This window comes from Leucoraja erinacea, chromosome 25 (genome assembly GCF_028641065.1).
Source record: "Leucoraja erinacea ecotype New England chromosome 25, Leri_hhj_1, whole genome shotgun sequence".
NCBI lineage: Eukaryota > Metazoa > Chordata > Chondrichthyes > Rajiformes > Rajidae > Leucoraja > Leucoraja erinaceus.
The window spans coordinates 20737262-20765216 of record NC_073401.1 but is presented as its reverse complement, the minus strand read 5'-3'; the positions used below and the strand labels follow the sequence as shown (position 1 = coordinate 20765216).

The 27955-nt window shown below is 42.7% G+C and overlaps 1 protein-coding gene and 1 long non-coding RNA gene across 3 annotated transcripts in view; both read left to right on the top strand.

Annotated features, from left to right (window-relative positions):
• Positions 1 to 27955, top strand: part of pisd (phosphatidylserine decarboxylase) — a 65352-nt gene continuing 37397 nt past the window's right edge. The window contains exon 1 of one of the 2 annotated variants that reach the window (XM_055655983.1): positions 1 to 96. Coding sequence is in view for 1 of the 2 variants with exons in the window: in XM_055655982.1 (XP_055511957.1) it covers positions 18414 to 18418 (5 nt within the window). In the remaining variant the exon portion in view is untranslated. Of the gene's footprint in view, positions 97 to 18261; positions 18419 to 27955 lie in introns of those variants that run through there. The other variant, XM_055655982.1, reaches the window with a different exon arrangement.
• On the top strand, positions 18425 to 20011 carry LOC129709526 (uncharacterized). Its single transcript, XR_008725518.1, has 2 exons — positions 18425 to 18615; positions 19842 to 20011. It is a non-coding gene; the product is annotated as an uncharacterized LOC129709526 (long non-coding RNA).

Genomic DNA, 27955 nt, shown 5'->3' with positions numbered 1-27955 from the left:
GTGGGATACTGGCAGTACGACAAATACAGGCAACAAGAACTCGAACGTCTTGGGAAAGATGGGCTGAGGCAACAGAGCACAGCTGCTGCGTGGCAGGTAGGTCTGAAATAACTGAGCATCAATGATATTATGTTTTCATCAGCAGTGTCATTTGTTTTAGTACATTACTGAAAGGCATGGGACATTCTACCAATCAGATTCAAATCATGAGGGCACCATGTCATTCTTTATAACACTACTGTGGCAATGCTGGTGTAATGCTGTTGTGAAACTGCTTGCCCCATAGCTGTTGTTCTCTAATAACATTTCTTAGAACTTTCTCATAATTGTTCTTTAGCCTTCAATTTGTTAATGCTGCCCAATAAGATTAGATGAAGTGGGAAGAATGTATTTATTTGTCAAATGTCATTTGACCTTTCCTCTATGTTATCAGTTTAGAAAATGGACTGAAGTAAAACCATAAAGGGCAGGTTGTATTTGCCAATATTAAAATGCATGAGTTTGTGCAGAGCCAGTGATTGTGGTCCATGTGGTAGAGACTGATATAGAAAAGAAACTGAGCTGGTTAAAAAAATTGCCAGTATCCCTATAGAAAAAAGAACAAGAACGTGTGTAGAGCTGGGGTCTGGTAAAGGTAGATTGAAGTAGAGTTATGGAAGTAAATGCACGGTGCAATTCATAGAGCCAGAGTTGTGCAGCACAGAAACAGACCCTTTGGTCCAACTCATTCATGCTGCCAAATGTCTATCTGAACTAGTCCAATTTGCCTGTGTTTGGGCAAACTTACCTGTCCTTTTACACCTTTAAAAAACAAACATCCATATACCCATCCAAATGTCTTTTACACATAGCAATTGTACCCGCTTTGACAGCTTCCTCAGGCAGCTCATCCCATATTCACCCTCTGTGAAAATGTTACCCCTCTAGTCCCTTTTAAATCTTTCCCTCTCCTTAAATCTGTGTCCTTCAGTATTAGACTTCCCTGCCAAGGGAAAAATACTACAGCCAACCACCTTGCTGCTGCTCCTTTTGATTTTGTATACCTCTACAAGATCACCCATCAACCTCCTATGCTCTAAGGAAGCAGCTTCAGGCTATCCAGCCCCTTGTGACTCAAGTCCTCTTGTCGCAGTAACATCTTTGACATCCTCCTTATAGCTGGTGAACTAGAAGTGCACACAATCTTCCAGTAATGCATAGATGCAACATGATGTCCCGACTCCTGCATTTATAGCCCCGATGGATGAAGGCAAGGACCAAACAATTTCTTCACCACCCTGTCCACCTGTATTGACACTTTCAAGGAATAAGACACCTGCACTGCTGCGTTTCTGTTCTTTAATGCTCTCCAGGGCTCTCCCATTTTTGCTGCCCAAGTCCTGTCCTGGTTTAAGTTACTGAAATGCAACACTTCACTCTTGCCCAAATTAAACTCCATTTGCTATTCCTTGGCCCACTTCCCCAGTTCATCTAGATCCCTACTGTTCAATTAAATGGTCTTTTTATAAAATAACAGACTCTTTTTGTATTAACCAAATCCTTACAGGAGATATTTATTACATTATGACAGCAAAGTTAGAGATGCTGACTAACAAAAATTAAACTGAGACTAAAACTGAGGATGATAGAATAAATAATTTGTTTCATTCACTAAAGACCTTGGATCTGTGAGTTAGGAAAAGGGAGGAATGGTTTCTTTCGAAGAATTAAAACATTGGAAGGATTCAATGGGAGTGTGATGTTATAAAGGAATGGGTTTATCCATCTGTGGGTTTTTAATTTCAGGGAAACGTGCTTTAGCGAAAGAGTGAAGACATTGGAAGGCAAACAAACATATTGGTGCAGTACTGGTAGTGAGGTGTAGATTTCTTATCTTTGATATTATGCGTTTGAATGCTGTTCAGACAATTATAGAAATCAAAGCCTGAAGGTTCTGGTTTTCAAAGACCCATCTGGCCTTTTGAAAGAAACAATTCTTGTTAATCCCATGTGTCTGCTTTTTGTCCATAATCTGCAAACTTCTCATCTTGTCCTACACCCTTTCTAAATACGACACGGTAACAGTCTACAGCATACTTGCTTACAGCGTGTTACAGGTACTGTGAACTCCAAGGGGGAATAATCTGTTCATCTCTCACCTCGAGCTTCACCAATAATTTTAACTCTGTCACCTCTCGTGATTAAAATTCCCACTTCCAACAGGTGTAGTTATTTTTTGTCTATGTGCCATTACTTTTTGTTGGTACTAATAAGCCAATATAAAACATAATTGAGTGGGGTTCAAATCATTACTAATTAACTAATTGTGACTAAGATCTAAATTTATCTGGGATCTGTAGTTAATTAACCTACCAGTGCAACCTTTGTGATCATAGCCAACACCATTTCTGACTTGCAGGAAAGGTTACTGACGGTTCTCAGAACCCTTGTGTGACAAGAGGAGTATCGATATTTAACAAGAATAGCTTACTTGCTTGAGGAAAGTGATGGGAGAATATCTGTGGTTCAGATTTTTTTGTGGTCCAGCACCAGTCAGATTGTAAAGGTGCCATTTCAACGTTTAGTAAGATATAAAGCTTTCAAAGGTCGTTTATTGTCACATGTACCAATTAAGGTACAGTGATATGCGAATGAACATACAGCAAAACCAAAAAAAAGCACAGAGACACACAACTACATAACAGTTAACATAAACATCCACCACAGCGGATTCCCCACATTCCTCACTGTGATGGAATGCAATAAAGTCCAATCTTCTTCCCACATTCTTCTCCTGCGGTCGGGACAGTCGAGCCATCCGTCGAGGTGATCGAAGCTCCCACATCGGGGCAGTCGAAGCTCCTGCGGCTTGGAGTTCCCAAAGTCGGTCTCTAACCAGAGACCGCAGGCTCCACGATGTTAAAGTCAGCAGGCTCCCGCGGTAGAGCTCAGAGGTCGATCCCTGTCAAAGGGATCGCGGGCTCCACGATGTTAAGTCCGCCTGCACCCGCAGTGGAGATCTAGAAATCGGTCTTCAGCAGAGGCCGCCAACTCCTTGATGTTAGGCTGCAGTGCAGATGGAGATACGATACCAAAAAAAAAAAATCGCATTTCAGTCGAGGTAAGAGATTAGAGAAAGCTTCCCCCAACCCCCTCCCCCACCCCCACCCCCCCACACAAAACAAGCTAAAGAATACTAAAAACATACATTTAACACATGCTAAAAAAAAGCAGAAGAAAGGGACAGACGGACAATTAAGGAGGCAGCCAATAAGAATGTGGCGACAATTTAATTGTTGAATGTTGGGATTGTTTCATCTATTCAAACTAGAGATAAGCTTTTATTTTTCTCTCCCATTATTTCCTGTCATCTCTGCACTTTGACTTGGAAATCAATAAGTTGTAAACCTTAGCTTCTCTTCTTTTGAGCCTGGGATGCCAATTCTACATCTTACATGCAATTTTCTAACTCTTCAAAGGCATTTAGGCCTGCTTACTTTGATATTACAGCAAGCTGTGCTTTTCCCCTCTGGGCTATTAGTGAGTAAGGTTTAGGAAGATGTATAGGTATCAGGTCAGTGTTTGCAAGTGAAAGATCTTGCTCCTGTCAACACAGAACTGATGGATAAACATTAGACACATGATGTGAGTTTTGTAGGAGTGGAAGGTCATGTTTCAATGTGTGGATTGAGTTTGGAATGAATTACTATGTTGCTGCACCAATTGTTTTCCAACTTCTCCATGTTCTCCAAAGCGCTCTGTCCTGTACATAGAAACATAGAAAATAGGTGCAGGAGGAGGCCATTCGGCCCTTCGAGCCTGCACCGCCATTCAATATAATCATGGCTGATCATCCAACTCCTGTACCTGCCTTCTCTCCATACCCGTACGTATGGCAATACTTTACTGAACTGTATGCAAAAAGAATTTCATTGTATGTCTGCACATGTGATAATAAAGAACCATTGCGCAGTTTTTTTAGTTTAGTGACCCAGCATGGAAACATGCCCTTTGGCCCATTGAGCCCATGCCGACCTTTGATCACCCATTCACATTAGTTTCATGCTTTCCAACTTTCGCATCTACTCCCTACACATTAGGTGGAATTTACAGAGGCCAATTAACCTACAAGTCCATACGCCTTTGGAGGTTGCACCAAATGTTCTGACTGCTCATCGAAAAATCTCAATTTTCAATCTTGCTCAGCATTATGTAACCCAATCTTGTATTCATTATATGTTTGTGTATTGTGATTTGCTTCATTCCGTGAAGGCTTTCCATACTAATTCTGGAATCAAAAGATAGTATTTGATTTGTGTTCCACTGTGCCCTGTAAGACAGTTTAGCCACTAGATATTGGGGTTGCTTAGTGTGTTCAAGCTGAGGATAGATTTTGTTGCCTGGAGCTTGTAAATTAGTTCCAGTCTTTAGGTGCTCCGCTTCACTGACGTTATCACCTAGACCAGGATACATTGAGCATGGGCAACAATGCTGTATAATCATTGTGTTCATTTGGTTCTGAGCCTCTTTAAGGTTATTTTGTTGAAAACTTTCATTCCACACGATCTGACATTAGATAGAAATAAGAGATTTCTGCACGGTTAGAGGTTTACAGACTCCCAATCAGCGTGTTTTTGCAATGAATATATATATATGTGTGTGTGTGTGTGTGTGTGTTGTATCTTATCCATTCCTTCCCTACCATTGTCCGTTCAAGGCGGGTTTTGTACTTTCTCCCATTAGTCTTTCATGTCTCTTATTTGTTCACAAGCAGGTTTACCCGCTACCACAATAAAAGTGTTGAATACAGATGGTCTGGAACTCTTCCCACCTTTGTGTGTGTGTGATACTTATTTGATTAGCTTAGAACAGAGTTGTTGATCTTCACACATTGTGAGCTTCTGAATTAATTACCTGATAATGCTGTAATGGTACTGAGTTGTCCAGTGACTCTATAATTACCTATTTCAAACCTCAAACTGCTTTGACACGTACATTTTTTATGTCATTTTGAACAAAGCTTTGGAATGTACTGTACATGTTCACAGGAAATCTGTCGAAAATCGCCCAGTGGTGAATTTGTGTGAACCTTTGAAGATAATTATCTGTGCCATCAATCGAACTTTGGAATTGATGAGTGTGATGAGAATCTGTGGACGTAATGACCACTGTGCTAGGAGCTGAACGGTACTTTGCTCTTCCTGGAACTTTTGCTTTTCTTCAATATCTCACAGGAAAGAAGCTGTATTTTGCCGTCAAATCTCCGCTGGCTCACAAAGCACATTCATTGCCCTCCTAAATTTCTGCATAGCCTGGAATCCTATCAACTCATCCAAGATTCGGCCACTCACCTATGCCAGGAATAATTTCATCAGGCCAATTAAGCAACTCGCACATTTTTGAGTTTGGGATGAAACTGGAATAACCTATAGATGCTGATAGTCATTGGAAGAACATGCAAACTTCACACAAACCATATTGGAGGACAGGAGGTAGACAAAAATGCTGGAGAAATTCAACGGGTGCGGCAGCATCTATGAAGCGAAGGAAATAGGCCATGTTTCGGGCAGGAACCCTTCCTCAGATCATTTTATACATCAATGCTGTTAAAGGTCTTGCCATTACCCCTTGCATTCAACCTCCCAAAGTGCAAAATCTCACACTTGCTCAGATGAAACTCCACCTGCCATTTGTTTGCCCATTTCTGTAGCTGATCTATATCTCGCTCTATTCTTTGACAACCTTCCTGGTCGCTGGCAACTCCACCAATTTTGGTGTAATCTGCAAACTTATTAACCAACCCATCTAAAGTTACACCAGGTATATATCACACAACAGAGATCCCAACACAGATCCCTCTAGTCAGAAATAACGCCCTTTGTCTTCTATGAATCAGCCACTTCCGAATCCAAATGATTGTCACCAAGGACTCCGTGCATTTTAATTTTCCCTATATGAGGGACTTTATCAAATGCCTTGCTGAAATCCATGTAGACAACACCTTTCCGGAGTTTCCGGAAGTGGTGACGCTGCCCAAGCAGCTGCGGCTCCCCTGCAGTCCGTCCGTCTGTCTCTGTCTTTTTGGACATATGTTTTAGTATATTATTAGTTGTATATGTGTGGGGGGCGGGGAAAACTTGTTTTAGTCTCTTCCTTCTAGGGGATGCAACCTTTTCTTTGTCGTATCTCGGTCTCCGTCTCCATCTGCGCTGAGGCCTAATCGCGGAGGGGCCGACCTCGAGGCTCCGGAGGCAGAGCCAGGACTCACCATCGAGAAGCTGGCCGACTTTGGGGCTGTGGTGGTGGTGCTGCGGCGGCGGCCCGACTTCAGGGCCTCGGAGGCTTCGGCCGCGGGCCCAGTGGACGACAGCATCGGGAGCTCGCAGGTCCTAGGTTGGTGACCGATTCTCCGGAGCTCCCGCAACAACGGCTTCGTCTGTTGGACTGGAGACTGGCAGCTTCGTCCACCCCGGGCTGCGGAGTTTGAACCAGCCCGTTCGCGGAACTCGGATTCGGCTGCGGGACTTACCATCACCCGGCGGGGGGCCCAACATCGAAAGCCTGGATTGCCTCAACGCAAAGGGAGAACGAGGAAGGAAGAGACAAGGACTTTAAGACTTTTGCCTTCCATCACAGTGAGGAGATGCCTGGTAGACTCACTGTGGTCGACGTTAAACTGTGTTCATTGTGTGTTCTGTTATTTTATTCTCTGTCATGACTGCAAGGCATGTAATTTTGTTCAAACCTAAAGTTTGAATGACAATAAAGAATACTTTATACTTTGTCTCCTCCTTAAACTCAATCGAGTTTGCAATAATAATAATAATAATAAATTTTATTTATGGGCGCCTTTCAAGAGTCTCAAGGGCACCTTACAAGAATTTAGCAAGTAGAGGAAAAACATGTAAGTGTATTGAAATAAATAGTAGAGACATGACTAGTACACAAATTAAAGACAGAATTCAATTCAAAACACATTATGAGGCAATTCAAGCACAGATAAAAAGGTAGGGGGACGTGGGGCTAAGGATAGGCAGAAGTGAAGAGATGGGTCTTGAGGCTGGACTGGAAGATGGTGAGGGACACTGAATTGCGGATCAGTTGGGGGAGGGAGTTCCAGAGCCTGGGAGCTGCCCTGGAGAAGGCCCTGTCCCCAAAACTGCAGAGGTTGGATTTGTGGATGGAGAGGAGACCGGCTGGTGTGGATCTGAGGGACCGTGAGGGTTGGTAGGGGGAGAGGAGGTCAGTGAGATATGAGGGGGGGGGGGCAGATGGTGGACGGCTTTGTAGGTGAGGACCAGGATTTTGTAGGTGATCCGGTGGGAGATGGGAAGCCAGTGAAGTTTTTTGAGGACTGGAGTGATTTGGTGCCGAGGTAGATCTGGGTGTCATTGGCGTAACAGTGGACATCTAGGTTGAAGTGGCAGAGTATCTGACCAAGGGGGAGGATGTAGATGATGAAGAGGAGGGGGCCGAGTACGGAGCCTTGGGGAACGCCTTGAGTGACTGTGGCTGTAGCAGAGGTGTGGTTATGGAGATGTGACTTGCCACAGATAAAGCGGAGGTAGATGTGGCCCTTGTGGCTAAAGGGATCAGGGGGTATTGAAAGAAGGCAGGTACAGGATACTGAGTTGGATGATCAGCCATGATTATATTGAATGGCGGTGCAGGCTCGAAGGGCCGAATGGCCTACTCCTGCACCTATTTTCTGTTTCGATGTTTCTAAGTCATGCTGACTGTCTCGAATTAGCCCATTCTGTTTGAAATAGGAGTAAATACTATCTCGAAGAAATCTCTCCAACTGTTTCCCTACCACAGACATGAGGCTCACCGGCCTATAATTTCCTGGATTGTCTCTACTTCCCTACTACAAAGGAATAACATTAGCTGTTCTCCAGTTCTCTGGGACCTCGTCCTGGCTAGAGAAGATACAAAGATCTTCATCAATGTCTCTGCAAACTCCTCTCTTCTGTCACTATCTTGTAATAAATCCCATCAGGCCCTAGGAATGTATCCACCTTAACTTTGCCAATGACGTTCCGTGGCCCCTTTTGGCCCTTCTAATTGCCTGCTTCTATCTTCTATCTAAGTTCTATCTTGGTTGCTTTATATTCCTCAAGGGCCTTGTCTGATTCCACCTTTCTAAACTTTGCATACACTTCCTTTCTCTTTTATTTTTACCAAATTTACAACCTCTTTGATCATCCATGGTTCTCTTAACTTCCCATCCTTATCCTTCCTCTTAGCTGTATCATGCTGGACCCTGATCAGCTGGCCTGATAAAATACATTGGATAATAATTCATTCTATCTGGGCTCAAATTCTGTTATTCCATATTGTATCCACATAAAAGCATCCTTATTTTGCTTAACTTTAAGTCCTTTTGTCCCTATTTTGAATTGCTGTTGGTCAACACTTCCATTTTAACTTCACTGCAATTTTCTTATTTTGCATTCCCTGGATGTGGGTGAAAATAGTCTGACTATATTGGTTTTACTCGGGTAAATAATGCTGGGTCCATTACATGAAATGTGGCTTGTGGCTGTTTGTGATGGCATTGGACAAAGAATCCCGGTATACCAATTTAGTAATAATGAAAGAATGCTAATTTATATCCAGATTGGGTGGTGATTTGGAGATACATTCCTAACAACCATTAGGGAAAGAGTAGCACTTCAACTCCACGGATATCTGTTCCATCTGTTTTACTGTGTTCTTGCACATGGAAAGCAGTAAGCTTGTCTTGGTGTACAAGAATGTGTTAATGTCAGCGTATAAATATGTAACCCAGGTGATCTGCAGTCATACGGTGGATTCTGAAACTTTATGTGGTGTTTTTCTGTAGATTTAAGTTATCATGTGCTCCTGGCAAGCCACCAGATTGGATCAATTCTGCTTGGTGTGGTGGAACTAGCTCCTTTGCGCTGGTGACTTTTGGATTATATGAAAATGTAGCAGTATGACCATTGTGAGAGTCTTTTATTCTGTTCCCACACTGCCACTGGTTTTTGTAAGAGGAATAACTTTATTGCAGCCCTCACTGTGCTTTGCAGAGCTAATGTGATCCGATAGACACAAAATGCTGGAGTAACTCAGCGGGTCAGGCAGCATCTCTGCAGAAAAAGGATTGGTGACGTTTTGGGTCGGAACTCTTCTTCAGACTTCTTCTTCTTCTTCTTGCGTATGGCGTTCACAGCCTAAAGATGTAGGACAACTTGTTCTATTTGATCTTATTTGATTGTGCACGACGGGTTGATTGCATTTGTCGAACCAGGGCGGACCACATGAAGGTTGCAATCTCCCACCCCTTCTTCAGACTGAAAGTCATTTTATCTTATGTCTAATTATGGTTTTGGGACCTTAGCTGGGATAGCTAGTGACTGAAAATAATCTCACCAGGTAAGCAATTTGTGTTTCATAATTGATGTACAGCAGCTGTAATTAAATACTGTAATGAACATTATATTTTCTTAAAAAGATAGATTCAGTCCATAAAGTTAGATTGTCATTCTGCAAACTTCAAGCTGCCTTCTGTTTAAAAAGTACATTACGACATAGTGCCTCTTCAACAGTATACTCTTTGGTCTACTTTTCTGTAATACCTAAAATTGTATTAGCTTGTTGAGATTGTAAGCCTAGTCTTCAATGTTTTTATAATTCCTGATGCTATGTTTAGAATGGTTCTACTGAACATATTCTCTTGATCTAATTGATTTAAAAATGAGTTACCTATTCCAGTCCAGAGGGGTAATACATTTTGGATATGACTTTTGTGGTATTGGGAAACTATAATGAGGTAAATAACTATATGTTCTAGAATCTTAAGCTAAAAGAAAGCCAGTTGTCAGCTAAAGCCCATTGTGGAAGATGTGATTAGTTGCTGTTTAAATCCGAGTCTCTGTTAGGCCGTTCATCACTTCAAGATTCGCAGAATGTTGCAAGTTGGAGAATTTGCTGCAGGCTACAATTCACAGCATGCAATTTAAATCTCTCACAGTGCAGACGTTTTCTGAGCAGCCATTTTAAGTTGTTTAAATACATCTTTGTTTAAAGTTACTAGCTTTTGGGCATATGGATTGGTAACAAATTATTACATGTGATTCAAGGAATACAGGAACACTTTATAAACACACAAGTGCATATTCCTCTGATGTTTAGGCCAGAGTAATTAAAATAAAATCGGTTGTTGACTTTATCTTGTATAAATATAACTGGATCATGCTACCTAGATGCTATAAGATCTACTAGATTGGTTTCCTTGTGAGCATCTACTAGATTGGGGCCCCTTGTGACGGTATAGCTTTTTGAAAGCTATCAATTAGCCTCTGTGCCTCTGGGCTTGCATTTTTCCTTTGTTACATAAATTCACTATAACAAATTGACAGTTTTCCTTCTTTCATTTTGCTCTTGAAGATGACATTTGATACATTCACTGGATTTTGAAGCCCTCCAGGCATTGTACATAAGTAGCTCCACTTGGTGTGTCAGCCACATGATCCATTCTCATTCCTTCTCTTCCAGCGCCTGCTCTTTGATTTACTTTTTAGTCTGTGCATCAGTAATGAAGATCAGCAAAGCAGTCTTTCTGGTTCGTGATTCCTCACACAATGAGTTTGCACCTTTACCTTTATTTGAGTAATGTTGGAGCCAAGTGTCAACTGGACACTGCAAAAGCTCTTTTCATTTAAGTGCATAAAAGCCCTGTCTCATGGTAGGAGCTGACCCATGAGGTACCCCAAGTGAAAGACTCATGGTTGTGTACGAGATCCCAAGTTTATGATCAAGAGTTTAACCGAGTTCCCACGGGTATGACAAGTTTGCCGTTTTCTACGATGTTCCAAGTTCCTCTCCCGAGTTATTCTTGAGTAACTACCAGGGTAGTGGGAGATGGTGGTGGAAATATTGAATGGAACACAAGCCTTGCTGTACTGTAGACTCTGCAGAAACCTGGTGGGTATGAGAGGTTTAGAGGGATAGAGGCCAAATGGGAGACAGGAGTTGCGGGCCAGGCAGCAGCTCTGGAGAGAAGAAGTAGGTGATGTTTTGGGTCGAGACCCTTCTTGTCCTTTTCTCCAGAGATGCTGTCTGTCCCGCTGAGTTACTCCAGCTTTTTCTCTCGCCTCGTGTGTTTAAAACAGCATCTGCAGTTCCTTCCCACACGCTTCAACACTACAGGAGAGCCCGGTGTGGGGACTCGGCCCAGTCGAGGGACGGCCACTTCTTGCTCAGGCTTCAGGAAGCCGGTACAATGGAGAGGTACGAGGCTGCCATGGTCCTTGGAGCACTCGGGAATGCCATGGGCTATTATAACGTTACGGGTCACGGGTGCAACAAAGCTGGATTCAATTGTTTATGTATGACTCCAGTTTGTCCCATGGTATTGTTATCCATCTTGCTTGCCTTTTACACACTGCCCGCCCACCAACACGCTTCATTCACACGAATACATGACACACATAATCCTCGCATGTTGTGAACTTAATCCTGCCTGCCCGCTGAGTTAAAGAGTTCCCACAGTAGACTCACGATACACTAAGGTAAACGTACGGGCCACTACGTTCTTACAACGAGTTAAAATGTTTCAATTCTTAACCACAAGAGTAAATTTGACTTGTGGAAAACTTTAAACATGTTTGATTTTTTTCAAGAGTTGACAAGTTTCACGGGTACCTGCCGTTAGCGCCACGAGTCTCTAAGTTGCGTCCACGAGTTCCGACGTTACAGCTACGTTAATCGTACGTTATTACCACAAGTTTTAACTCGGGGTACCTCGTGTGTCAACTCGCACCATGAGACAGGGGTTTTATAGCTAACAGTGTTGGCTGATTGGCATACTTACATTACAATGTAAATAGAGGAAGGCATACAGGACAATTACCCATTTAAAAAAAAATCTACTTCTTCATTCAATAAGATCGTCTGAACGTTTATCAATGCCACTTTCCGGTAGTAACTCTATATCCCCTGATTATGTCAATATTTTAATATGTATTAATTCCTGGTGTCATTTAGTTTTAGAGATACAGCGTGGATACAGGCCCTTCGGCCCACCGAATCCACATGGACTAGCAATCCCCGCACACTAATGCTACACACACCAGGGACACTTTACGTTTATGCCAAGCCAATTAACCTACAAACCTGTACGTCTTTGGAGTGTGGGAGGAATCCGAAGATCTCAGAGAAAACCTTAATTGGTACACGTTGCAAGAACAGGGAGGCAGATTATTATCTCAATGGTTTCAAGTTAGGAAAAGGGGAAGTACAATGAGAGCTGGGTGTCCTTGTACATCAGTCACTGAAAGTAATTATGCAGGTACTGCAGGCAGTGAAGAAAGTTAATGGCATGTTGGCCTTCATAACAAGAGGAATTGAGTAAAGGAGCAAAGAGGTCATTTTGAAGTTGTACAGGGCCCTGGTGAAATCACACCTGGAGTATTGTGTGCAGTTTTGGTGTCCAGATTTGAGGAAGGACATTCTTGCTATTGAGGGAGTACAGCAAAGGTTCACGAGGTTCATTCCCAGGATGGCGGGACTGTCATATGTTGAAAGAATGGAGCAACTGGGCTTGTATACACTGGAATTTAGAAGGATGAGAGGGAATATTATTGAAACATATAAGATTATTAAGGGATTGGACACACTAGAGGCAGGAAACATGTTCCTGATGTTGGGGGAATGCAGAAACAGGGTCCACAGTTAGAAAATAAGGGGTAGGCCATTTAGAACAGAGATGAGGAAAAACATTTTCACCCAGAGAATTGTGAATCTGTGGAATTCTCTGCCTCAGAAGGCAGTGGAGGCCGATTCTCTGGATGCCTTCAAGAGAGAGTTAGATAGAGCTCTTAAAGATAGCGGAGTCAAGGGATATGGGGAGAAGGCAGGAACGGGGTACTGATTGTGGATGATCAGCCATGATCACGGTGAATGGCGGTGCTGGCTCGAAGGGCCTACTCCTGCACCTATTGTCTATTGTGACAATAAAATACCATTGAACCTTTGAAAACCCCCGCGATCACGGAGAGAACATACAAACTCCGTACAGGCAGCACCTGTTGTCGGGATCGAACTCGGGTCTCTGGTGCTGCTGCGCCCTATTTTCTCACTAAAATGCTTAATCTCTGACCGCATCTAGGTTAATATCCTCTGAACCCTCTCCAATGCAGTCACATCCTTCTGATAGTGTAGCAACTAGAACTCCATACTTCAACTGCGGCCTAATCAATGGTTTATAAAATTATGCTAAGATCTCCTCCCTCTGATATTCTATGCCCAGCTAATGAAGGCAAGCATCCTGTGTAGCTCTTTTGCCACCCGTTCTACTAGTGCTGCTACCCTTGGGAATGTCTGGACATACACCAAGATCTTTTTGTTACACAATCCTCCCTAGAGTCCTACCATTTATAATGTATGTTCTACCCTTATTAGGCCACCAAAACGACCACGTATATTTTATTCAGGTTTAAATTTCATTTGCCATTGCTCTGCCCAACTTGCACACTGATTTAATATTTAATATACTAACTAACCTCACTATCAACTATGCCATAATTTTTTGTCTTCTGTCAAATTTACGAACCATATCTCTTGCATTCATATTTTGGTATGAGTATAATGATCAGCATGGACCTGGTGATCAAAGGGTCTATTTTTGTGCAAGATTATTCTAGATTGTTAATGTATATAATAGAATGGGTCCCAGCAATGCTGACCACATGCTTTCATTTACAAAAGCAACCCTCCATCACCCGCTGTCTCTCCCCACCAGGCTAATTTTGGATCAATTTTGCCAACTGCATCCCTCTGTCTCCCACTTCCCTTTATGCTCCCCCTTTTTCTATTCACCACTTTCCCTCTTTTTAAATCAAAAATATTTATTCAAATATTAAAATAATATATACAGTAAAAAACAAAACAGAACCCACCACCATGGGCTAATAAAAAAAAACAGAACACCACCACCATAATACGCGACAGCAGGACGATTTAAACTGTTATACAAACTGTCTATAATACGATCCTTGTCAAGGATCCATTGGTAGTCCCCCCCGGAGTTTAATGTTATAATAGAGCGATTGTTTCTACTTTCTCCTTCTTTTCTTTCTAGGGTCTATTTTCTCACTTTACTTCCTTCTCTAACTTCTTTCCTTGGTGCCCAGCGGTCCCGGTACTTCTAATAAAAAAAAAAAAAAAAAAAAAAAAAAAAAAGAACCCACCACCATAATACACGACAGAAATCCCACGGAAACCCACAGGGCGCGCCTGTGGACAGCGCGTACTCCCTCTCTAATGCCACCCGGGCAAGGACGTAACCCTGGAAAAGAGACAGGCAGCCGGCTCAGGCAGAGCCCTCTTCTGGATGGCCAGCTTGGCCAGGCCCAGGAACAACCCAACCAGGACATCTTCGGTCCCACATTCCCTCTTAGCATCTTCCCCTTCCTTTCCTTCACAATTCTCCCACTCTTTTCTTCCCCCCAACCCCCAACATGACTCCCTCCACTCTCCAGCAACCAGTTCCTTGCTCTGTGTAGAGCTGCCCAGCAACTACTATCACGTCCTCTTCAGGGTCACACCCTAATTGTCATTAACCCTTCTGCAGTCTTAGTTCCCATGCCACCCTTGAGCTGCAGCCTGCAACCTTGCCCAGAATAACTTTAAAAGCATCAGCTACTGTGCTGGTCGATGTTGGCAGGTTTCGGTCTCCCAGTGTTCTGCGGGTGAGTTGTTGAGTAGGTGATGACTTCACTTTTCAGGAGCAGGCATCTCTCACTTCACCGCCACCGTCATTATTTGATGTATACAGTGATCCTAACCTCTGTCTCCCAGCCACACTTTCTCATTAGCTACTCTTAAATGAAGTGGTTGAACTAATGAGCAAAAGCAGGTTAATCAGATTACTGTGAGCGTCACAGTCCCACATAAAGATAATGTACATTTAAACCCTAATGGAACAATGCAGGACTTTTAAATAGGTGCTTGGGGTGCACACAGGGAAGATAAAATCATAAGAAAAGAGGAGTAGGTGTAGACTACTCTGCCCTGCCATTCAACATAATCATGACTTTTCTACCCTAAGCCTCATCTCATCTCCCTATCCGACTTCCACATAGCCCATTGTTTTCTCTTTACACAACCTCAGTGATCGAGCCTTCACAACCTTTCGCTGTACAGAATTCATCATCCTGTGCAGGAAGTACAGAAAGAGGGTGTTGGCCCATTATGACAGAGCCAGCGTTTGATAGGTGCTTTCCAATTCCACTTTGATACTAATTTATATATTAAAACGTGCTAATGCTGGAAATTTAAAATACAAAGAGAACTTGCTGGAGTTGCTTGAGGGGGAAAAAAATAAAGGAATGACAAAGGGTAAAAAATGGAACAAAAAGCAGTCTCATGTCTGTCAGGTCCATAATTCAGTTGTAGACCAAGTTTAAATATAGGATGCTGAGAAGCTGAAAAGGAAAATGAGATAGGGAGACAGTGTTGGAAGAGGATGTCAGCTAATCTATTATTATTCTCGAAATGGTCAGTCGAAAGAGTGTCACTTTGGGATAAAGAAGGCAATTTATACACAACTCACCTTACTAAGTCTGAAGTCTCGACCAGAAACGTCAACTATTCCTTCGCTCCATAAATGCTGCATCACCCGCTGAGTTTCTCCAGCATTTTTGTCTATCTTCACTCCTTTTCAAGGATAGTTTGCCAAGTTCATTGTATTGGTGCAAGTGGGTTAAAGTGGATTGCAGACTGGACATCACATAGAAGACAGTGTTGGAACAGAATGTTTGCATGCAGTGCAGTAAATAAATACAAGATAAATGTCATATTGGCATTTATTGCAAAGTAGTTGGGGTTTGGAAATTGAAAAAAAAAAAGGTATATTTGAACACTGTTGGTGTGGCCTCATCCTGCAGTATAGTGTACAGTTTTGGTCCCCTTGCATAAGAAATCAACTTTGGATGCAACCCAGAAGAGGTGAACTGGGATAATCCCTGGGATGATAGATGTTTCCACCCAGAGAGTTGTGAATTTGTGGAATTCAATAGACAATAGACATTAGGTGCAGGAGTAGGCCATTTGGCCCTTAGAGCCAGCACCGCCATTCAATGTGATCATGGCTGATCATTCCCAACCAGTACCCCGTTCCTGTCTTCTTCCCATATCCCCTGAATCCGTTATTTTTAAGAGCCCTATCTAGCTCTCTCTTGAAAGCTCCAGAGAACCTGCCTCCACAGGCAGAGAATTCCACAGACTCACCACTGTCTGTGAGAAAAAATGTTTCATCGTCTCCGTTCTAAATGTCTTACTCCTTATTCTTAAACTCTGGCCCCTGGTTCTGGACTCCCCCAACATCGGGAACATGTTACCTGCCTCTAGCGTGTCCAAGCCCTTAACAATCTTATATGTTTCAATGAGATACCCTCTCATCCTTCTAAACTCCAGAGTGTACAAGTCCAGCTGCTCCATTCTCCCAGCATATGACAGTCCCGCCATCCCGGGAATTAACCTTGTAAACCTACTCTGCACTCCCTCAATAGCAAGAATATCCTTCCTCAAATTAGGGAACCAAAACTGCACACAATACTCCAGGTGTGGTCTCACTAGGGCTCTGTACAACTACAGAAGGGCCTCTTTGCTCCTATATTCGATTTCTCTTGTTATAAATGCCATTCGCTCATGACATTCACCCAGAGAGTTGTGAATTTGTGGAATCGCCCAGAGTTGTGAATTTGTCTAATTCAGCCAGTGAGTTGTGAATTTGTGGAATTCTCTGCCACATAGGGCAGTGGAGGCCAAATCACTGGATGGATTTAGATAGAGAGAGTTAGATAGAGCTCTAGGGACTAGTGGAATCAAGGGATATGGGGAGAAGCCAGGCACGGATTATTGATTGGGGACGATCAGCCATGATCACAATGAATGGCAGTGCTGGTTCGAAGAACCGAATGGCTTCCTCCTGGACCTATTTTCTATGTTTCTCCTATCATGAATGATTTTTTTTTTTAAAAGGTAGATCTGTACTCTTTGGAGTTTAGAACATTCAAGGGTGATCTTATGGGATCATATGTGATGTTTCCACTAGTGGGGGAGTATCAAACCAGGAGACCATTTTACAAGAAAGGGATAAAATCATTTGAAGTTGAAGGACAAGGGAATCCCTTTTTGCGGAGGGTGATGAATCTCTGGAATTCTCTACCCATAGAGGGCTGTCGAGGTTATATTGCAGGAGGTTATTTAAAGAGGGTGGTGATGGTCTCAATAGACTCCCGCAGGGAATTTAAGCCAGGAAGTGGCTCGAAGCAGCCCATGATTTGTTTTGAATGGTGGAGCAGGTTGGGGAGGTGACCTCTTCCTGTTGCCTAGGCTCTTGTGACTGGCAATAAATTCAGGCTTTATCAGCAGTGTCCACATGTCCGAGATGAATGTGAGGATTTGCTTTGTGTGAAGGGTGTGAAGGAAAGATCCTATAGAGATCCTATAGCAAGCACCGCTATAGGATCTTTGGTTCGTAGTTCACAAGTGTATGACAACATAATGGGTCTCCATTGAAAAATGCAGTGCAGGAGGAAGCAATGATGGAACCCATTACAGCTGTGAATTAGCTCTCCAATTAAATTTTAATACGAATCTAAAATAAGAAAAACGGAAGTTTTTCAGCACAGAAATCTGAAATGAAAGCAAAATATGGACGAACTGAGGAGGCGAGACAGCAGCTGTGTTGAGAGAAAAAGCGAAACTAAAGATGTTTTTATTCCACTTCGAAACAATTGAAAAGATCATTTTATTTGGTAATGGTCACACAGTAGATGCAATTAATGGGCGCTGGGATCGGTGTTGGGTTGATCTTTCGTGCTGAATTAACATGTTTTAACAGCTCAATAGTTCTCAGTGCGCCGGCTTGGCATGGTGGGTGCAAGGTGGGGGAAAGCGAAACAGACTGGTTCTTTGTGCACGAAGAATGGACGGCTGATGAACACAGCCTGTGGAAGCAAAACCGCACGAATCGTGACTCCACTCCAGAACAGTTATTCAAAAAAACAAAACAAAATGGATACACCGGGCACTTTCCCCCTCGATTTTATTTTACAATCTATAACGACCACTTGGAGTGGACGGCATGGCTGTGATGGGCGGGGGCACTTTAAGAATTCTCCCCAGCTGAAGGATAGGTCAAGATAGGTCCATTGTATAAAAAACGAGGGGTTTCTGACTACCGGCGAAAAAATAAAAAATAAAGGGTTGGCGGTCCGCGCAAGGTACTGTTTTTTTAAACGTGGTCTGCTTTATTGGCGTTTCCTGGACAAAGCCGCGATAGTTTAGATGAGGAGAGGGCTGTGTCTGTTGGAGAGGAGGAGGAGGAAGAGCCTTTGGACTCCTTGCAAGGAGTCTCCCTCTGGTGTTAGCGCTGCACTCGGCTCCCCGGACGCTGCGGAATGAGGTGAGATGAGAACAGCCATCTCTCTTCGGAACATAAAGCCGCGGATCTGTTCGGAATGTAAAGCCGCGGGTGTGATTACTGTGGGTTTATGAATTCCGTTGTGTCTGAATAAGGATTTGAGAAGAAAAGAGTCGGTTACATTGACGAAAACAAAAGGGCGAGCGCTTTCCCGCACGCCTTGAAATATTTTGTTTCACGTGGGTTAGAATCTATTTGTAAAATCACGATTAAACAGCATGATTTTAGTAGCTTTTAATGCTGAATGATGTTTGAAAAAAAAAAAGATTTTAAATGTTGGCAGATAAGGCATCTTATTGTGTTGATCAGTTTACAGTGAACAAAGGGATTTTTTTTTTTAATGATTCATAGTTGAGACCAGGGAGCGATGATGATTCAGAATACCGATTTATTTGGTGGCCTCTTGCACATTTCATTGAAATCGTATTTTCCACATAAAGCGTGTATGGATTATTAGTGGTGAAAAAACGAAGGTTTCTGGACCTGCATTGCCGTGTCCCTTTGTGTAGTAATGTCCCCTCCCCAAAACTCGCTTTATACTGGGATAATTTGGAGTTCATCTTTCCAGAATGCCAACTCGGGGGCTACTTGTTAGTGGTGTGATAGGATGGGGGCAGTGGGTAGGGTTGTGAGATGGTGCACCCCTTTAACCGTTTAAACGGGCTTCCGTGTACCCCCGATATGTAGCCTTGAAATACTGATCTCCCAACTGCTGCTTCTCCATTTTGATCAAGGGCCAGGGATTCCCAGGAATACACCTTGTTCAACATATTTTGAGAACGTCTAGAAGCTTTTCCCATTTCTATTTGGTCATCTCTTGCCACGGCAGGACTTGGATTGAGTGTCTACTTTGCGAGTTCAATGTGAACACCGTGGCCTGCATATTGGAGTCGACTGAATGCGTTTTGTTAAATGTTAAAGATGTTGGACTGTGCTGTGAAGAAAAGTGATGTTGGTTTGCTAGGCTTAACTTGCCAATGGATTTGGAGCATTTGCAAAGATGGTATTCACTGAAAGTGATAATTAATTTGATCGTGGACAGTGCCTTTGTGAGGTGGATCCAGAAATATGGGGAATGGTCCTAAAATTTCAGGTTCCCCCATGAACCCTTTCCCTCCCCCCCCATTCCCGTCTCCTTTCATCCATATCCCTCCACAGGGTTTCACATTTCACTCCTTTTCCTTCCTAATCTGGCATCCTTTAGGGTTTAAACAACCGTGATAATGACATCAATGAAGGAATGAAGCCAACTGAAGACACGCAGGAGCCCAGAAATGGAGGGACTCAATTAATTAGGATCACAAACCCATAAGTGTATCATTCTGGTCACATCACAACAAAATGGGCTGCAATTCAAACAGTTCACTTTGCACCCTGAACATTGACCATTCCTTTCCATCCACAGATGCTGAGTTCCTCCAGCAGATTGTTTGCTGCACCTTTGCTTGTCGACTTTTGGACAAAAAGGTTAAAACGGCTATTGTAAAAGAAACCTGATGCGATGGAAGAATTGTCCCTGTTTTCGTGGCAATTATTTTTTATTCTCAAACCAAAACTAATTAAAATATTTCATCATTATGTTACTCTATGTGGATTCTTGCTACATACAAATTGGTTCTCATCTTTCATGCGGTCAGTCTAAAGAAGGGTCGTGACCGGAAATATCTCCTATCCATGTGCTTCAGGGAAGTTGCCTGACCTGATGAGTTAATCCAGTACTTTGTGTCCTTTCATGCACTGCTGCTGCATTGATTATACCTTGGAAGTCTTTAATTGACTGTAAAGTGCTTTAGGATTTTCTGTACATACAGGATGCTAAAGAATTGAAAGCGAAATATGTTTAGCGCAAAGTTATTGTTGTAAAAACTCCCTTTACCGCAGAATGGTACAGTGGAATCAGTGGTTGGGATGGTCCTGAAGTAGCCACATTGAAAGAAATGATTGCGGCCTTAGTGTTGGTTAGTACTGGGAAACATAAAACCATCGAAAATATGTGCAGGAGTAGGCCATTCGACCCTTTGAGCCAGCACTGCCATTCAATATGATCATGGCTGATCTTCTAAAATCAGTATCCCGTTCCTGCTTGTTCCCCATATCCCTTGATTCCTTTAGCCCTAAGAGCTAAATATAATTATCTCTTGAAAACATCCAGTGAATTGGCCTCAACTACTTTCTGTGACAGAGAATTCCACAGATTCACAACTATCTGGGTGAAGAAGTTTTTCCTCATCTCAGTCCTAAAGGGCCTACCCCTTATTTGTAAGCTGATTGGAAAATCTTTCTGGAGGCAGAGCTCTTATTTTAACCGTCAATTGAAGTATTTTGTTTATTTTGGGTAATTAAGTTGGGAATACTGTTTATTTCAGCTTTTCTTGGCTAGTTCAGTTCACTATCATGGGAACTGTCAGTTGAGACCCGCCTATAATAATGCTCCTATGAATTCTCACCAAGGTGTTGTTCATGAATGAGTTCAATTGTTCACAAATAGAATATTCATGGGTTAGGTGGCAATTTCTGGAACTGGATAACCTGGATGGTCTTCGCATGGTTAGGTCAAGGATATCTCCTGTGGCAGAAAACTCTGTGTTAAAGATTGCTGGATTTCTATTTGTACAAATTACCTTGGATGATCAGATTAGAAATGGCTGTTAGAGGTGAGAATCTCTAACCATAAGGTGCTTGTGCCTGTCCTGGGTAAAGTGATTAGTTGAATTTGGATTTATTTGACCTAAATAGGACTGGGGTCTTTAATTTTGCAAATCAAATAACTAATATGATAGGCAGTAGCTTACACTATAGCATGAGTGAGATAGTTTAGAACAGGGTAAAATGTTCAAAGTAAAGCTGCTTGTAGAACAAGTAGAGAAAGTAAAGCACGTTGTTTAAGGCCAAATTTAAATATTTGAGATGATTCTTGGGGAGTCACTTCTTTCACATTGTGATTAAGTTTTGAAATGTACAGTGCCCTCCATAATGTTTGGGACAAAGACCCATCATTTATTTATTTGCCTCCGTACTCCACAGTTTGAGATTTGTAATTTGCAAGAACCAACTATTTGACTTTGACGCCTGTATGGTCGTGAGTAGTGGCCCAAAGAGTCGTACCTTTCTCTGGTCGCGCTGGATTTTCACCATTTTGAAAAATTTCGGGAACCTGCTGCGACTGACGGGTGCCGGCAAGTCGCCGAAAAACATCGCGTAAGTGGGACAGGGCCTTTAGACTACTGAATGGTCCTCCCAGAAGCTAGTGTTTTGTCCCGGTCTTCCAATCTACCTCATTGCAGACCTTGCAGTTTTCTTTATATCTTCTTTATATCTGCTGTTTCTATGTAACTAATGCTATAATGTTGGACAATGTTTTCTGCACTCTGTTATAATTCTGTTTGCACTACCTGTCATACTTGTGTATGGCTCGATTGTACTCGTGTATAGTATGACTTGACTGAATATCTGCAAACAGAGCCTTTCACTGTATCATTGGATCAAACAAAGTATTTCACATCTCGTGTATATATACACACACGCACACACACACATATATATACACACACACACACACACACACACACACACACACACATATATATATATATATACATATACATTTACATTTACATATACGTGTGTGGCAACAATAAAAAAAAAACAATATCAGTACCAAAGAGCTTCGTACTGAAGGTTAAATACTCAGCCATTAAGGGTGAAATTATTAAAATCACAACACGTGTATATCTTGTCCCTTGCACTAATTTAAATTGTAGCCATTATCGTGGATATCAGTGCTGCAGACAGTGTGCGCCTCAAGGTTCCCCGAAAGGTATTAAGGTAAATGAGAAGACATCTGATCTTGTCTGACGGAGAAATAGTGAGCAATACAAGAGGAGGTCTCTGATTTTCTGCAAATAATACGTATTCAAATGAGTGGCTAAGTGCCGCCTTGGTTTAATGTATAATCCCAGTCAGTATCGCAGCAGTCAATCAACGTCTCTCCATGACACACTATTGGAATGTTCACTGAAGCCGCTTGAAACTGCAATTTTGTGTTGATCTAGTGTGCTAATAATGAACCTCCTGCACATCACCATATCCAAAGCTGCCCCTGCCAGTCATCCTTATTTAGCGTTTACTTATCAATGCTGCATTTGTATTGAGGCCAATCTAAATTCTCCCACGACAAACTTCACATACATAGCACATTTGTAATCTCATCACATTGTAAGTTTCCATTAACTTGGACAAAAGCAGCCTTATTCCTATTCTGCCCATCCAACTCTTCCCTTCTGAGTATTGACACAGTACTTTGCTCATTTTGGAGCATGGCAATAGGAGACCTTGATACCTGTTTATTTTGTGACTAATTATATTTTGACTCGATTTATCCACATTTATTCCATAATCATAAATTTCCTTGTTCAACAAATTTGTAGGTCTCAGTCATGCAATTTTCATTTATGTATCTCCCACTTTCTTCAGTCTTGGGCAGTTAGAGATTTTCACCCAAGTGTTTTCTGATGCCAACCCGACCCCCTGCCACCGTGATCCACCGCAAATAAATGAAAAGTAAAAATAAAATGTTAGAAATGCATTGCAGGTCGGGCAACATTGAAGGGGAGAAACATGCACTCAGTAATACTGAAAGTCTGCTCTGAACTTGCCATGTCCCCAACCAAGCTGTTAGAGTACTGGCAAACTGCCCATGTAAATCTTCATAAGCACAATGCAAGACAAACACAATCCAGCTAGTTCCTGACCAATCAGTCTAATCTCGATCATCAGCAGAGCCACAAGATGTTCTGCATGACCAGTTGGGGTTTGTCAGGATCACTCGAATCCAGGCCTCGTCACAGCCTCAGCCATGTATGGACTAATAAGAGTTAAATTAAAGAGGTGAGGTGAGAGCAAATTCCCTTGACATCAAGAGTAAAACTCTCTGGTCATACTTAGTACAAATGGAGATGATTGTGGTGGTTGGTATTCGGAAATTGCAGTCTCAATATATCACTGTGAGAGTTTCTTATAACATTCTGCTGAACCCAACAACTGCTTCAATATCTGACCTTCCATTGTGTCAGAAGCAAAACTCAGCATGTAGCAAGAATAGGCAATGTTCAGGAAAATCATAAATCATATATATATATAGAGTAAGAGCAAGAGGGCAACCAGGAAAAGAGTGGGTCCATTAGGAAACAAAGGAACTATCTGAACATGAAGGAAATAGTTTAGATCATGTTGGTTTTGCTGTCTACTCCAAAGAAGCAAATGCCTTCATACAAATGTTCAATTTCAATGGACGATGTCTTAAATTAATACTTTTCATGTGTATTCACCAAGGAGAAAGGCATTGTAGTTGGAGATTTATAAGTGATCATAAGGTCATAAGTGATAGGAGCCATTCGGCCCATCAAGTCTACTCTGCCATTCAATCATGGCTGATCTATCTGTTCCTCCTTGCCCCATTCTCCTGCTAGACTTAACACTAGCACTTCCTAATGTTGATGCACCACAGTTACTTGCTTTGGCTATTCCAATAGTAACTTTGAATCTCTACCATTAGGAAGGTTACAGGCAGTAGGTGCAATAGGAACCTTCAGGTTCCACACCAAGCCACACACCATCCTAGGTTAATATATCACTGTTTCTTCACCATCATTGGGTTTAAATTCTGGATCTCTCTATAGACGTGGCACAGTGGTAGAGTTGCTGCCTTACAGCATGAGAGACCCAGGTCGATCCTGACTACGGGCGCTGTCTGTACGGAGTTTGTATATTCTCCCTGTGACTGCATGGTTTTTCTCCGGTTGCTTTGGTTTCCTCCCACATTCCAAAGACGCACAGGATTGTAGGTTAATTGGCTTCGGTAAAGATTGTAAATTGTCCTTAATGTGTAGGATAGTGCTGGTGTACAGGGATCGCTGGTCGGCCCAGACCTGTTTGGACCGAAGGGCCTGTTTCTGCGCTGTATCTCAAAAACCATAAAAGAGCATACTGGAGTATTCAACCCATTTGTAGTAGTTCAAGGAGACAGCTCATTATCCACCATCCATAGGTAATAAATGCTCTCCTTAGTAATAATGCCCAGATGCCAAAAATTGAATAAATAATTGTGTTAAATTCCTATATCCTGAGTACAATACAGTAGAAACTGCTATCACAGTGCAGGATTGCAAACAAATTTGTGAGCTATTGGCCAGCACTTTCCAACAGGACCATCATGAAAGGAGTTTTAGTTTAAACATTTGTATGTAGAAAGTACTTCATTATTTCTCCCTCCCTTTTATTGAGGCCTGAAGTGCTGACCTTATCCATATTACTTTTCTGTGCTGCTATCTTGCATGTAAGAGATCAAATAAAAGAGAATCATCTATCTATACATAACTAAAACTCTGATCTTGTTATCTTCTGGTTTGGCGGTCTTTCTATTTGCGCAAAAACTGCGTGATAGCGCTACGATTTTTTGCTCAGTTCTTGTGCTGCGAGTGCGTCAAGTTTCGTTCTGATCGGTTGAATGTCGTAAAAGTCAGCGAGATTTAGAAATCTTAAAAATCGTGCGTGCGCAGGTCGATCTCTTCTCCTGCCAGTCGGCGCCGTGCGGATTAATCTCTTCCCCTGTCGGTCCGCCCCTTCCTGCGCCATCGCGTCTTTCCTGGAGCTGAGGGTGGCGGAGGTTTCCAACTGGACTTTCGGAGGGACCCGAAGCAGCCCTGCCCCGTCCCAAGCAGTAGCCCAGCCCCAAGCAGCAGCCTAGCGTTGGAGACCCGACCAAGCCCAGCCCAGCATCGGAGACAGAGCCCAGCCCAGAGTCGGGAATGTCGCCAAACGGAGAGCGGAGACTCAGATCCCACTGGAGGAGAACGACCAGCGACCAGCACCTGCTGTGAGTCCCCATCACACCGCCAATTCCAGCCACTATCCCTCTGGTCCCCCTCTCTGGCTCCTCCCCCTCCCCCGTGATGCACCCCTCTCCCCCATGGCTTTTCCCCGTCTTTTCTCTGAGCTCACTCCCGCATGCCCACACACCCCTCTCCCCCCGTTTTGGCTCTAATCCCTTCTTCAGACTGGTTAGGGATAAGGGAAACGAGATCCCGAAACGTCAACCATTCCTTCTCTCCATAGATGCTGCCTGTCCCGCTGAGTTACTCTAGCTTTTTGTCTTTATCTTTGGTTTAAACCAGCATCTGCAGTTCCATCTTACACAATCTTATTGCCATCTTGGTTAGAGATTACAGAAATGTGGAGAGGAAACCCAAAGCCTAGAAACCAGAATGGTTTCAAAACCAGAAGGATAACATTTGTTCAGATAAAATGTTCGGGGAACCATATGAAAATTGATTCCAAATGTGTCAAGTCAGAAACTGAAGTAATTTCAAGAATGCACGCACGGCAACTTTTAGTAGAAAACTGGGAGGACAGATTGTTCCATGTCCTTCGCATGATCAGAAATAAAATTCAAGCCTGGTAACTTGCAGTAGCGATCACGCCTGCTTATCACGTACCTGGGACAGTTTCCAGCTAGAAATGATCATCTCACAGCATCAACCAAAGTAATGCGTGCTACTGTAGTAAAGCACGTTGGAAATAGTGGGCCATAGTTAAACAAATTAGTGCTACACTTGTGATACCAGTGGGCGTCTGAAGCTCAGACCTGTTCATTAGTCCTGTTCAGGCCTGCCATTAGTGTGAAGAATCTCTGCCTAATTTCCAGGAGATACTAGACTAAGTGGGACCCGTTGGGTCCCAGCATCACACGGGAGGGCTGGTCACCAACGCAATATTCCACGTCTCCACCAATTCCAATATTGCTCACCAGTGGGGGTGGGGGGTGGGGTTGTTCTGTTGCATTAGTATTGATGTTGCGGGCTGAAGGTACTGGTTTCCAGAGGGCTGGTATAGACATTGTGGGCCAAATGGATTCTTGGGCTGGCAGCCAACTGTTGCAGCGATTTTAAAAGCCAAGCCAAGGCAAACAATTGGGCAGCAGCCACCTGACAACCAAAATTCATTTTGTGAACACAAACCTTTTAAAAAGGCGAGGCAAACAATTGGGCTGCAGTCCCTTTACAGCCGCATCGAGGGGACTCACCATGGAGTAGACGTGCGTTCAGTGTTATTCGCAGCTCAGAGAGCCGTGACCCTCTCACTTCCTGGGTCTGGCAGAGACTGAGTGAGGCACTACACGTCTGGGTTTTATAGTCCCTCCCCCTGCCGCCAGTGGGGGGCAGCAGAGAGAATGGGGATTTTTTTTTAAAACATTAATATCTCTCTGATTTTTCATCGATGGGAAAAATCCTCCCGTCCCGGAAGGCGGAGGGGGGGCTCTGAGCGAGGTGGCCAATGATGACGGCCGTAGGTGGCGGTGTTCTCTCGGAAATCGCAGCACAGTGGGCCATAAGCGGTCAAGATCAGACTTTTAGTATGGTAGTATTCATTGTAGTGACATTTTTGTGAGGATACTGTAGTGTTTTTAGAATATTTTAAATAAATGTGTTCCGGATGTTATTTAATTGAGGTACTTAGTTTCGTATTTTCAGAATTAGCAAGCAAAAATAGAGTTTTTCAGCTACAAAGTTTTTAGGAATTAAACTGAGTGAGGGTAGACAAATCGTTTCATATAGAATGTTTTACCTTGACAGACTGATCCATTTTTAAAAGCCTTTTAAAATGTTTTGATGTTGGGAATCTAGTACCTGAGATGGCTGCGGCAGAGGAAAGATTTAACTTTTGCAGGCAAAAGTTAATGAAGAATTTTAATGAAGAATGAATGCAGGTTGCACCTAAGGGAAGTTTATTGTGGGGAAAAAATATATGAAAAGTTATAGATTGAATGAATAAAATGGAATACTGCCCAGAAAGGGAGTAAGAAAAATGGATTAACAGAGACATTGGAAAGCAGTTGGAAGACTTTCATGATTAGGCCTCTGAAAAGTAAGGTTCTGAGAGAGTAATGGTGGAGACAGATTGGCGAGGCAAGCTGAGAAACAAATAGTTTGCCCTCTTTCGCCCTCCCCGACTACTGAATGTGCCAACTCATTTTCTGAAATCACCGAAGATTTAGAGAGTTGGTATCTAGCAAATTTCTCAACGAGTATAAGAAGTGTTGGAGTACACTCGAGCAATCAATCAGGGGGGCAAAAAGAGGACATGAAATGGTTCTGGCAGGTAAGGTAAAGGAAAATCCCAATACATTCTACAAGTATATTAAAAGGATTGCAAAGGAAAGAATAGGTCTCCTTAAAGATCAGCATGTCAGTCTTTGTGTAGAGCAATGAAAGATGGGGAGGTATTAAATTAATATTTATCATCTATTTTTACTGTGAAGATCGTGGAAGCTAAGGAATTGAGACATGAGTTGTGATGCCTTAGATCGTATACGAATGACAAAATGGGAGGTATTAACGGTTATAAAGTGCATTAAGATGGATAAATACCCAGGACCGGCCTCTTGCAGAATTTGTGTAAAAAGTTGAGATATGGAATACAATTTGTTCACATTGAATCTGTGGGGGGGGGGGGGGGGAAGAT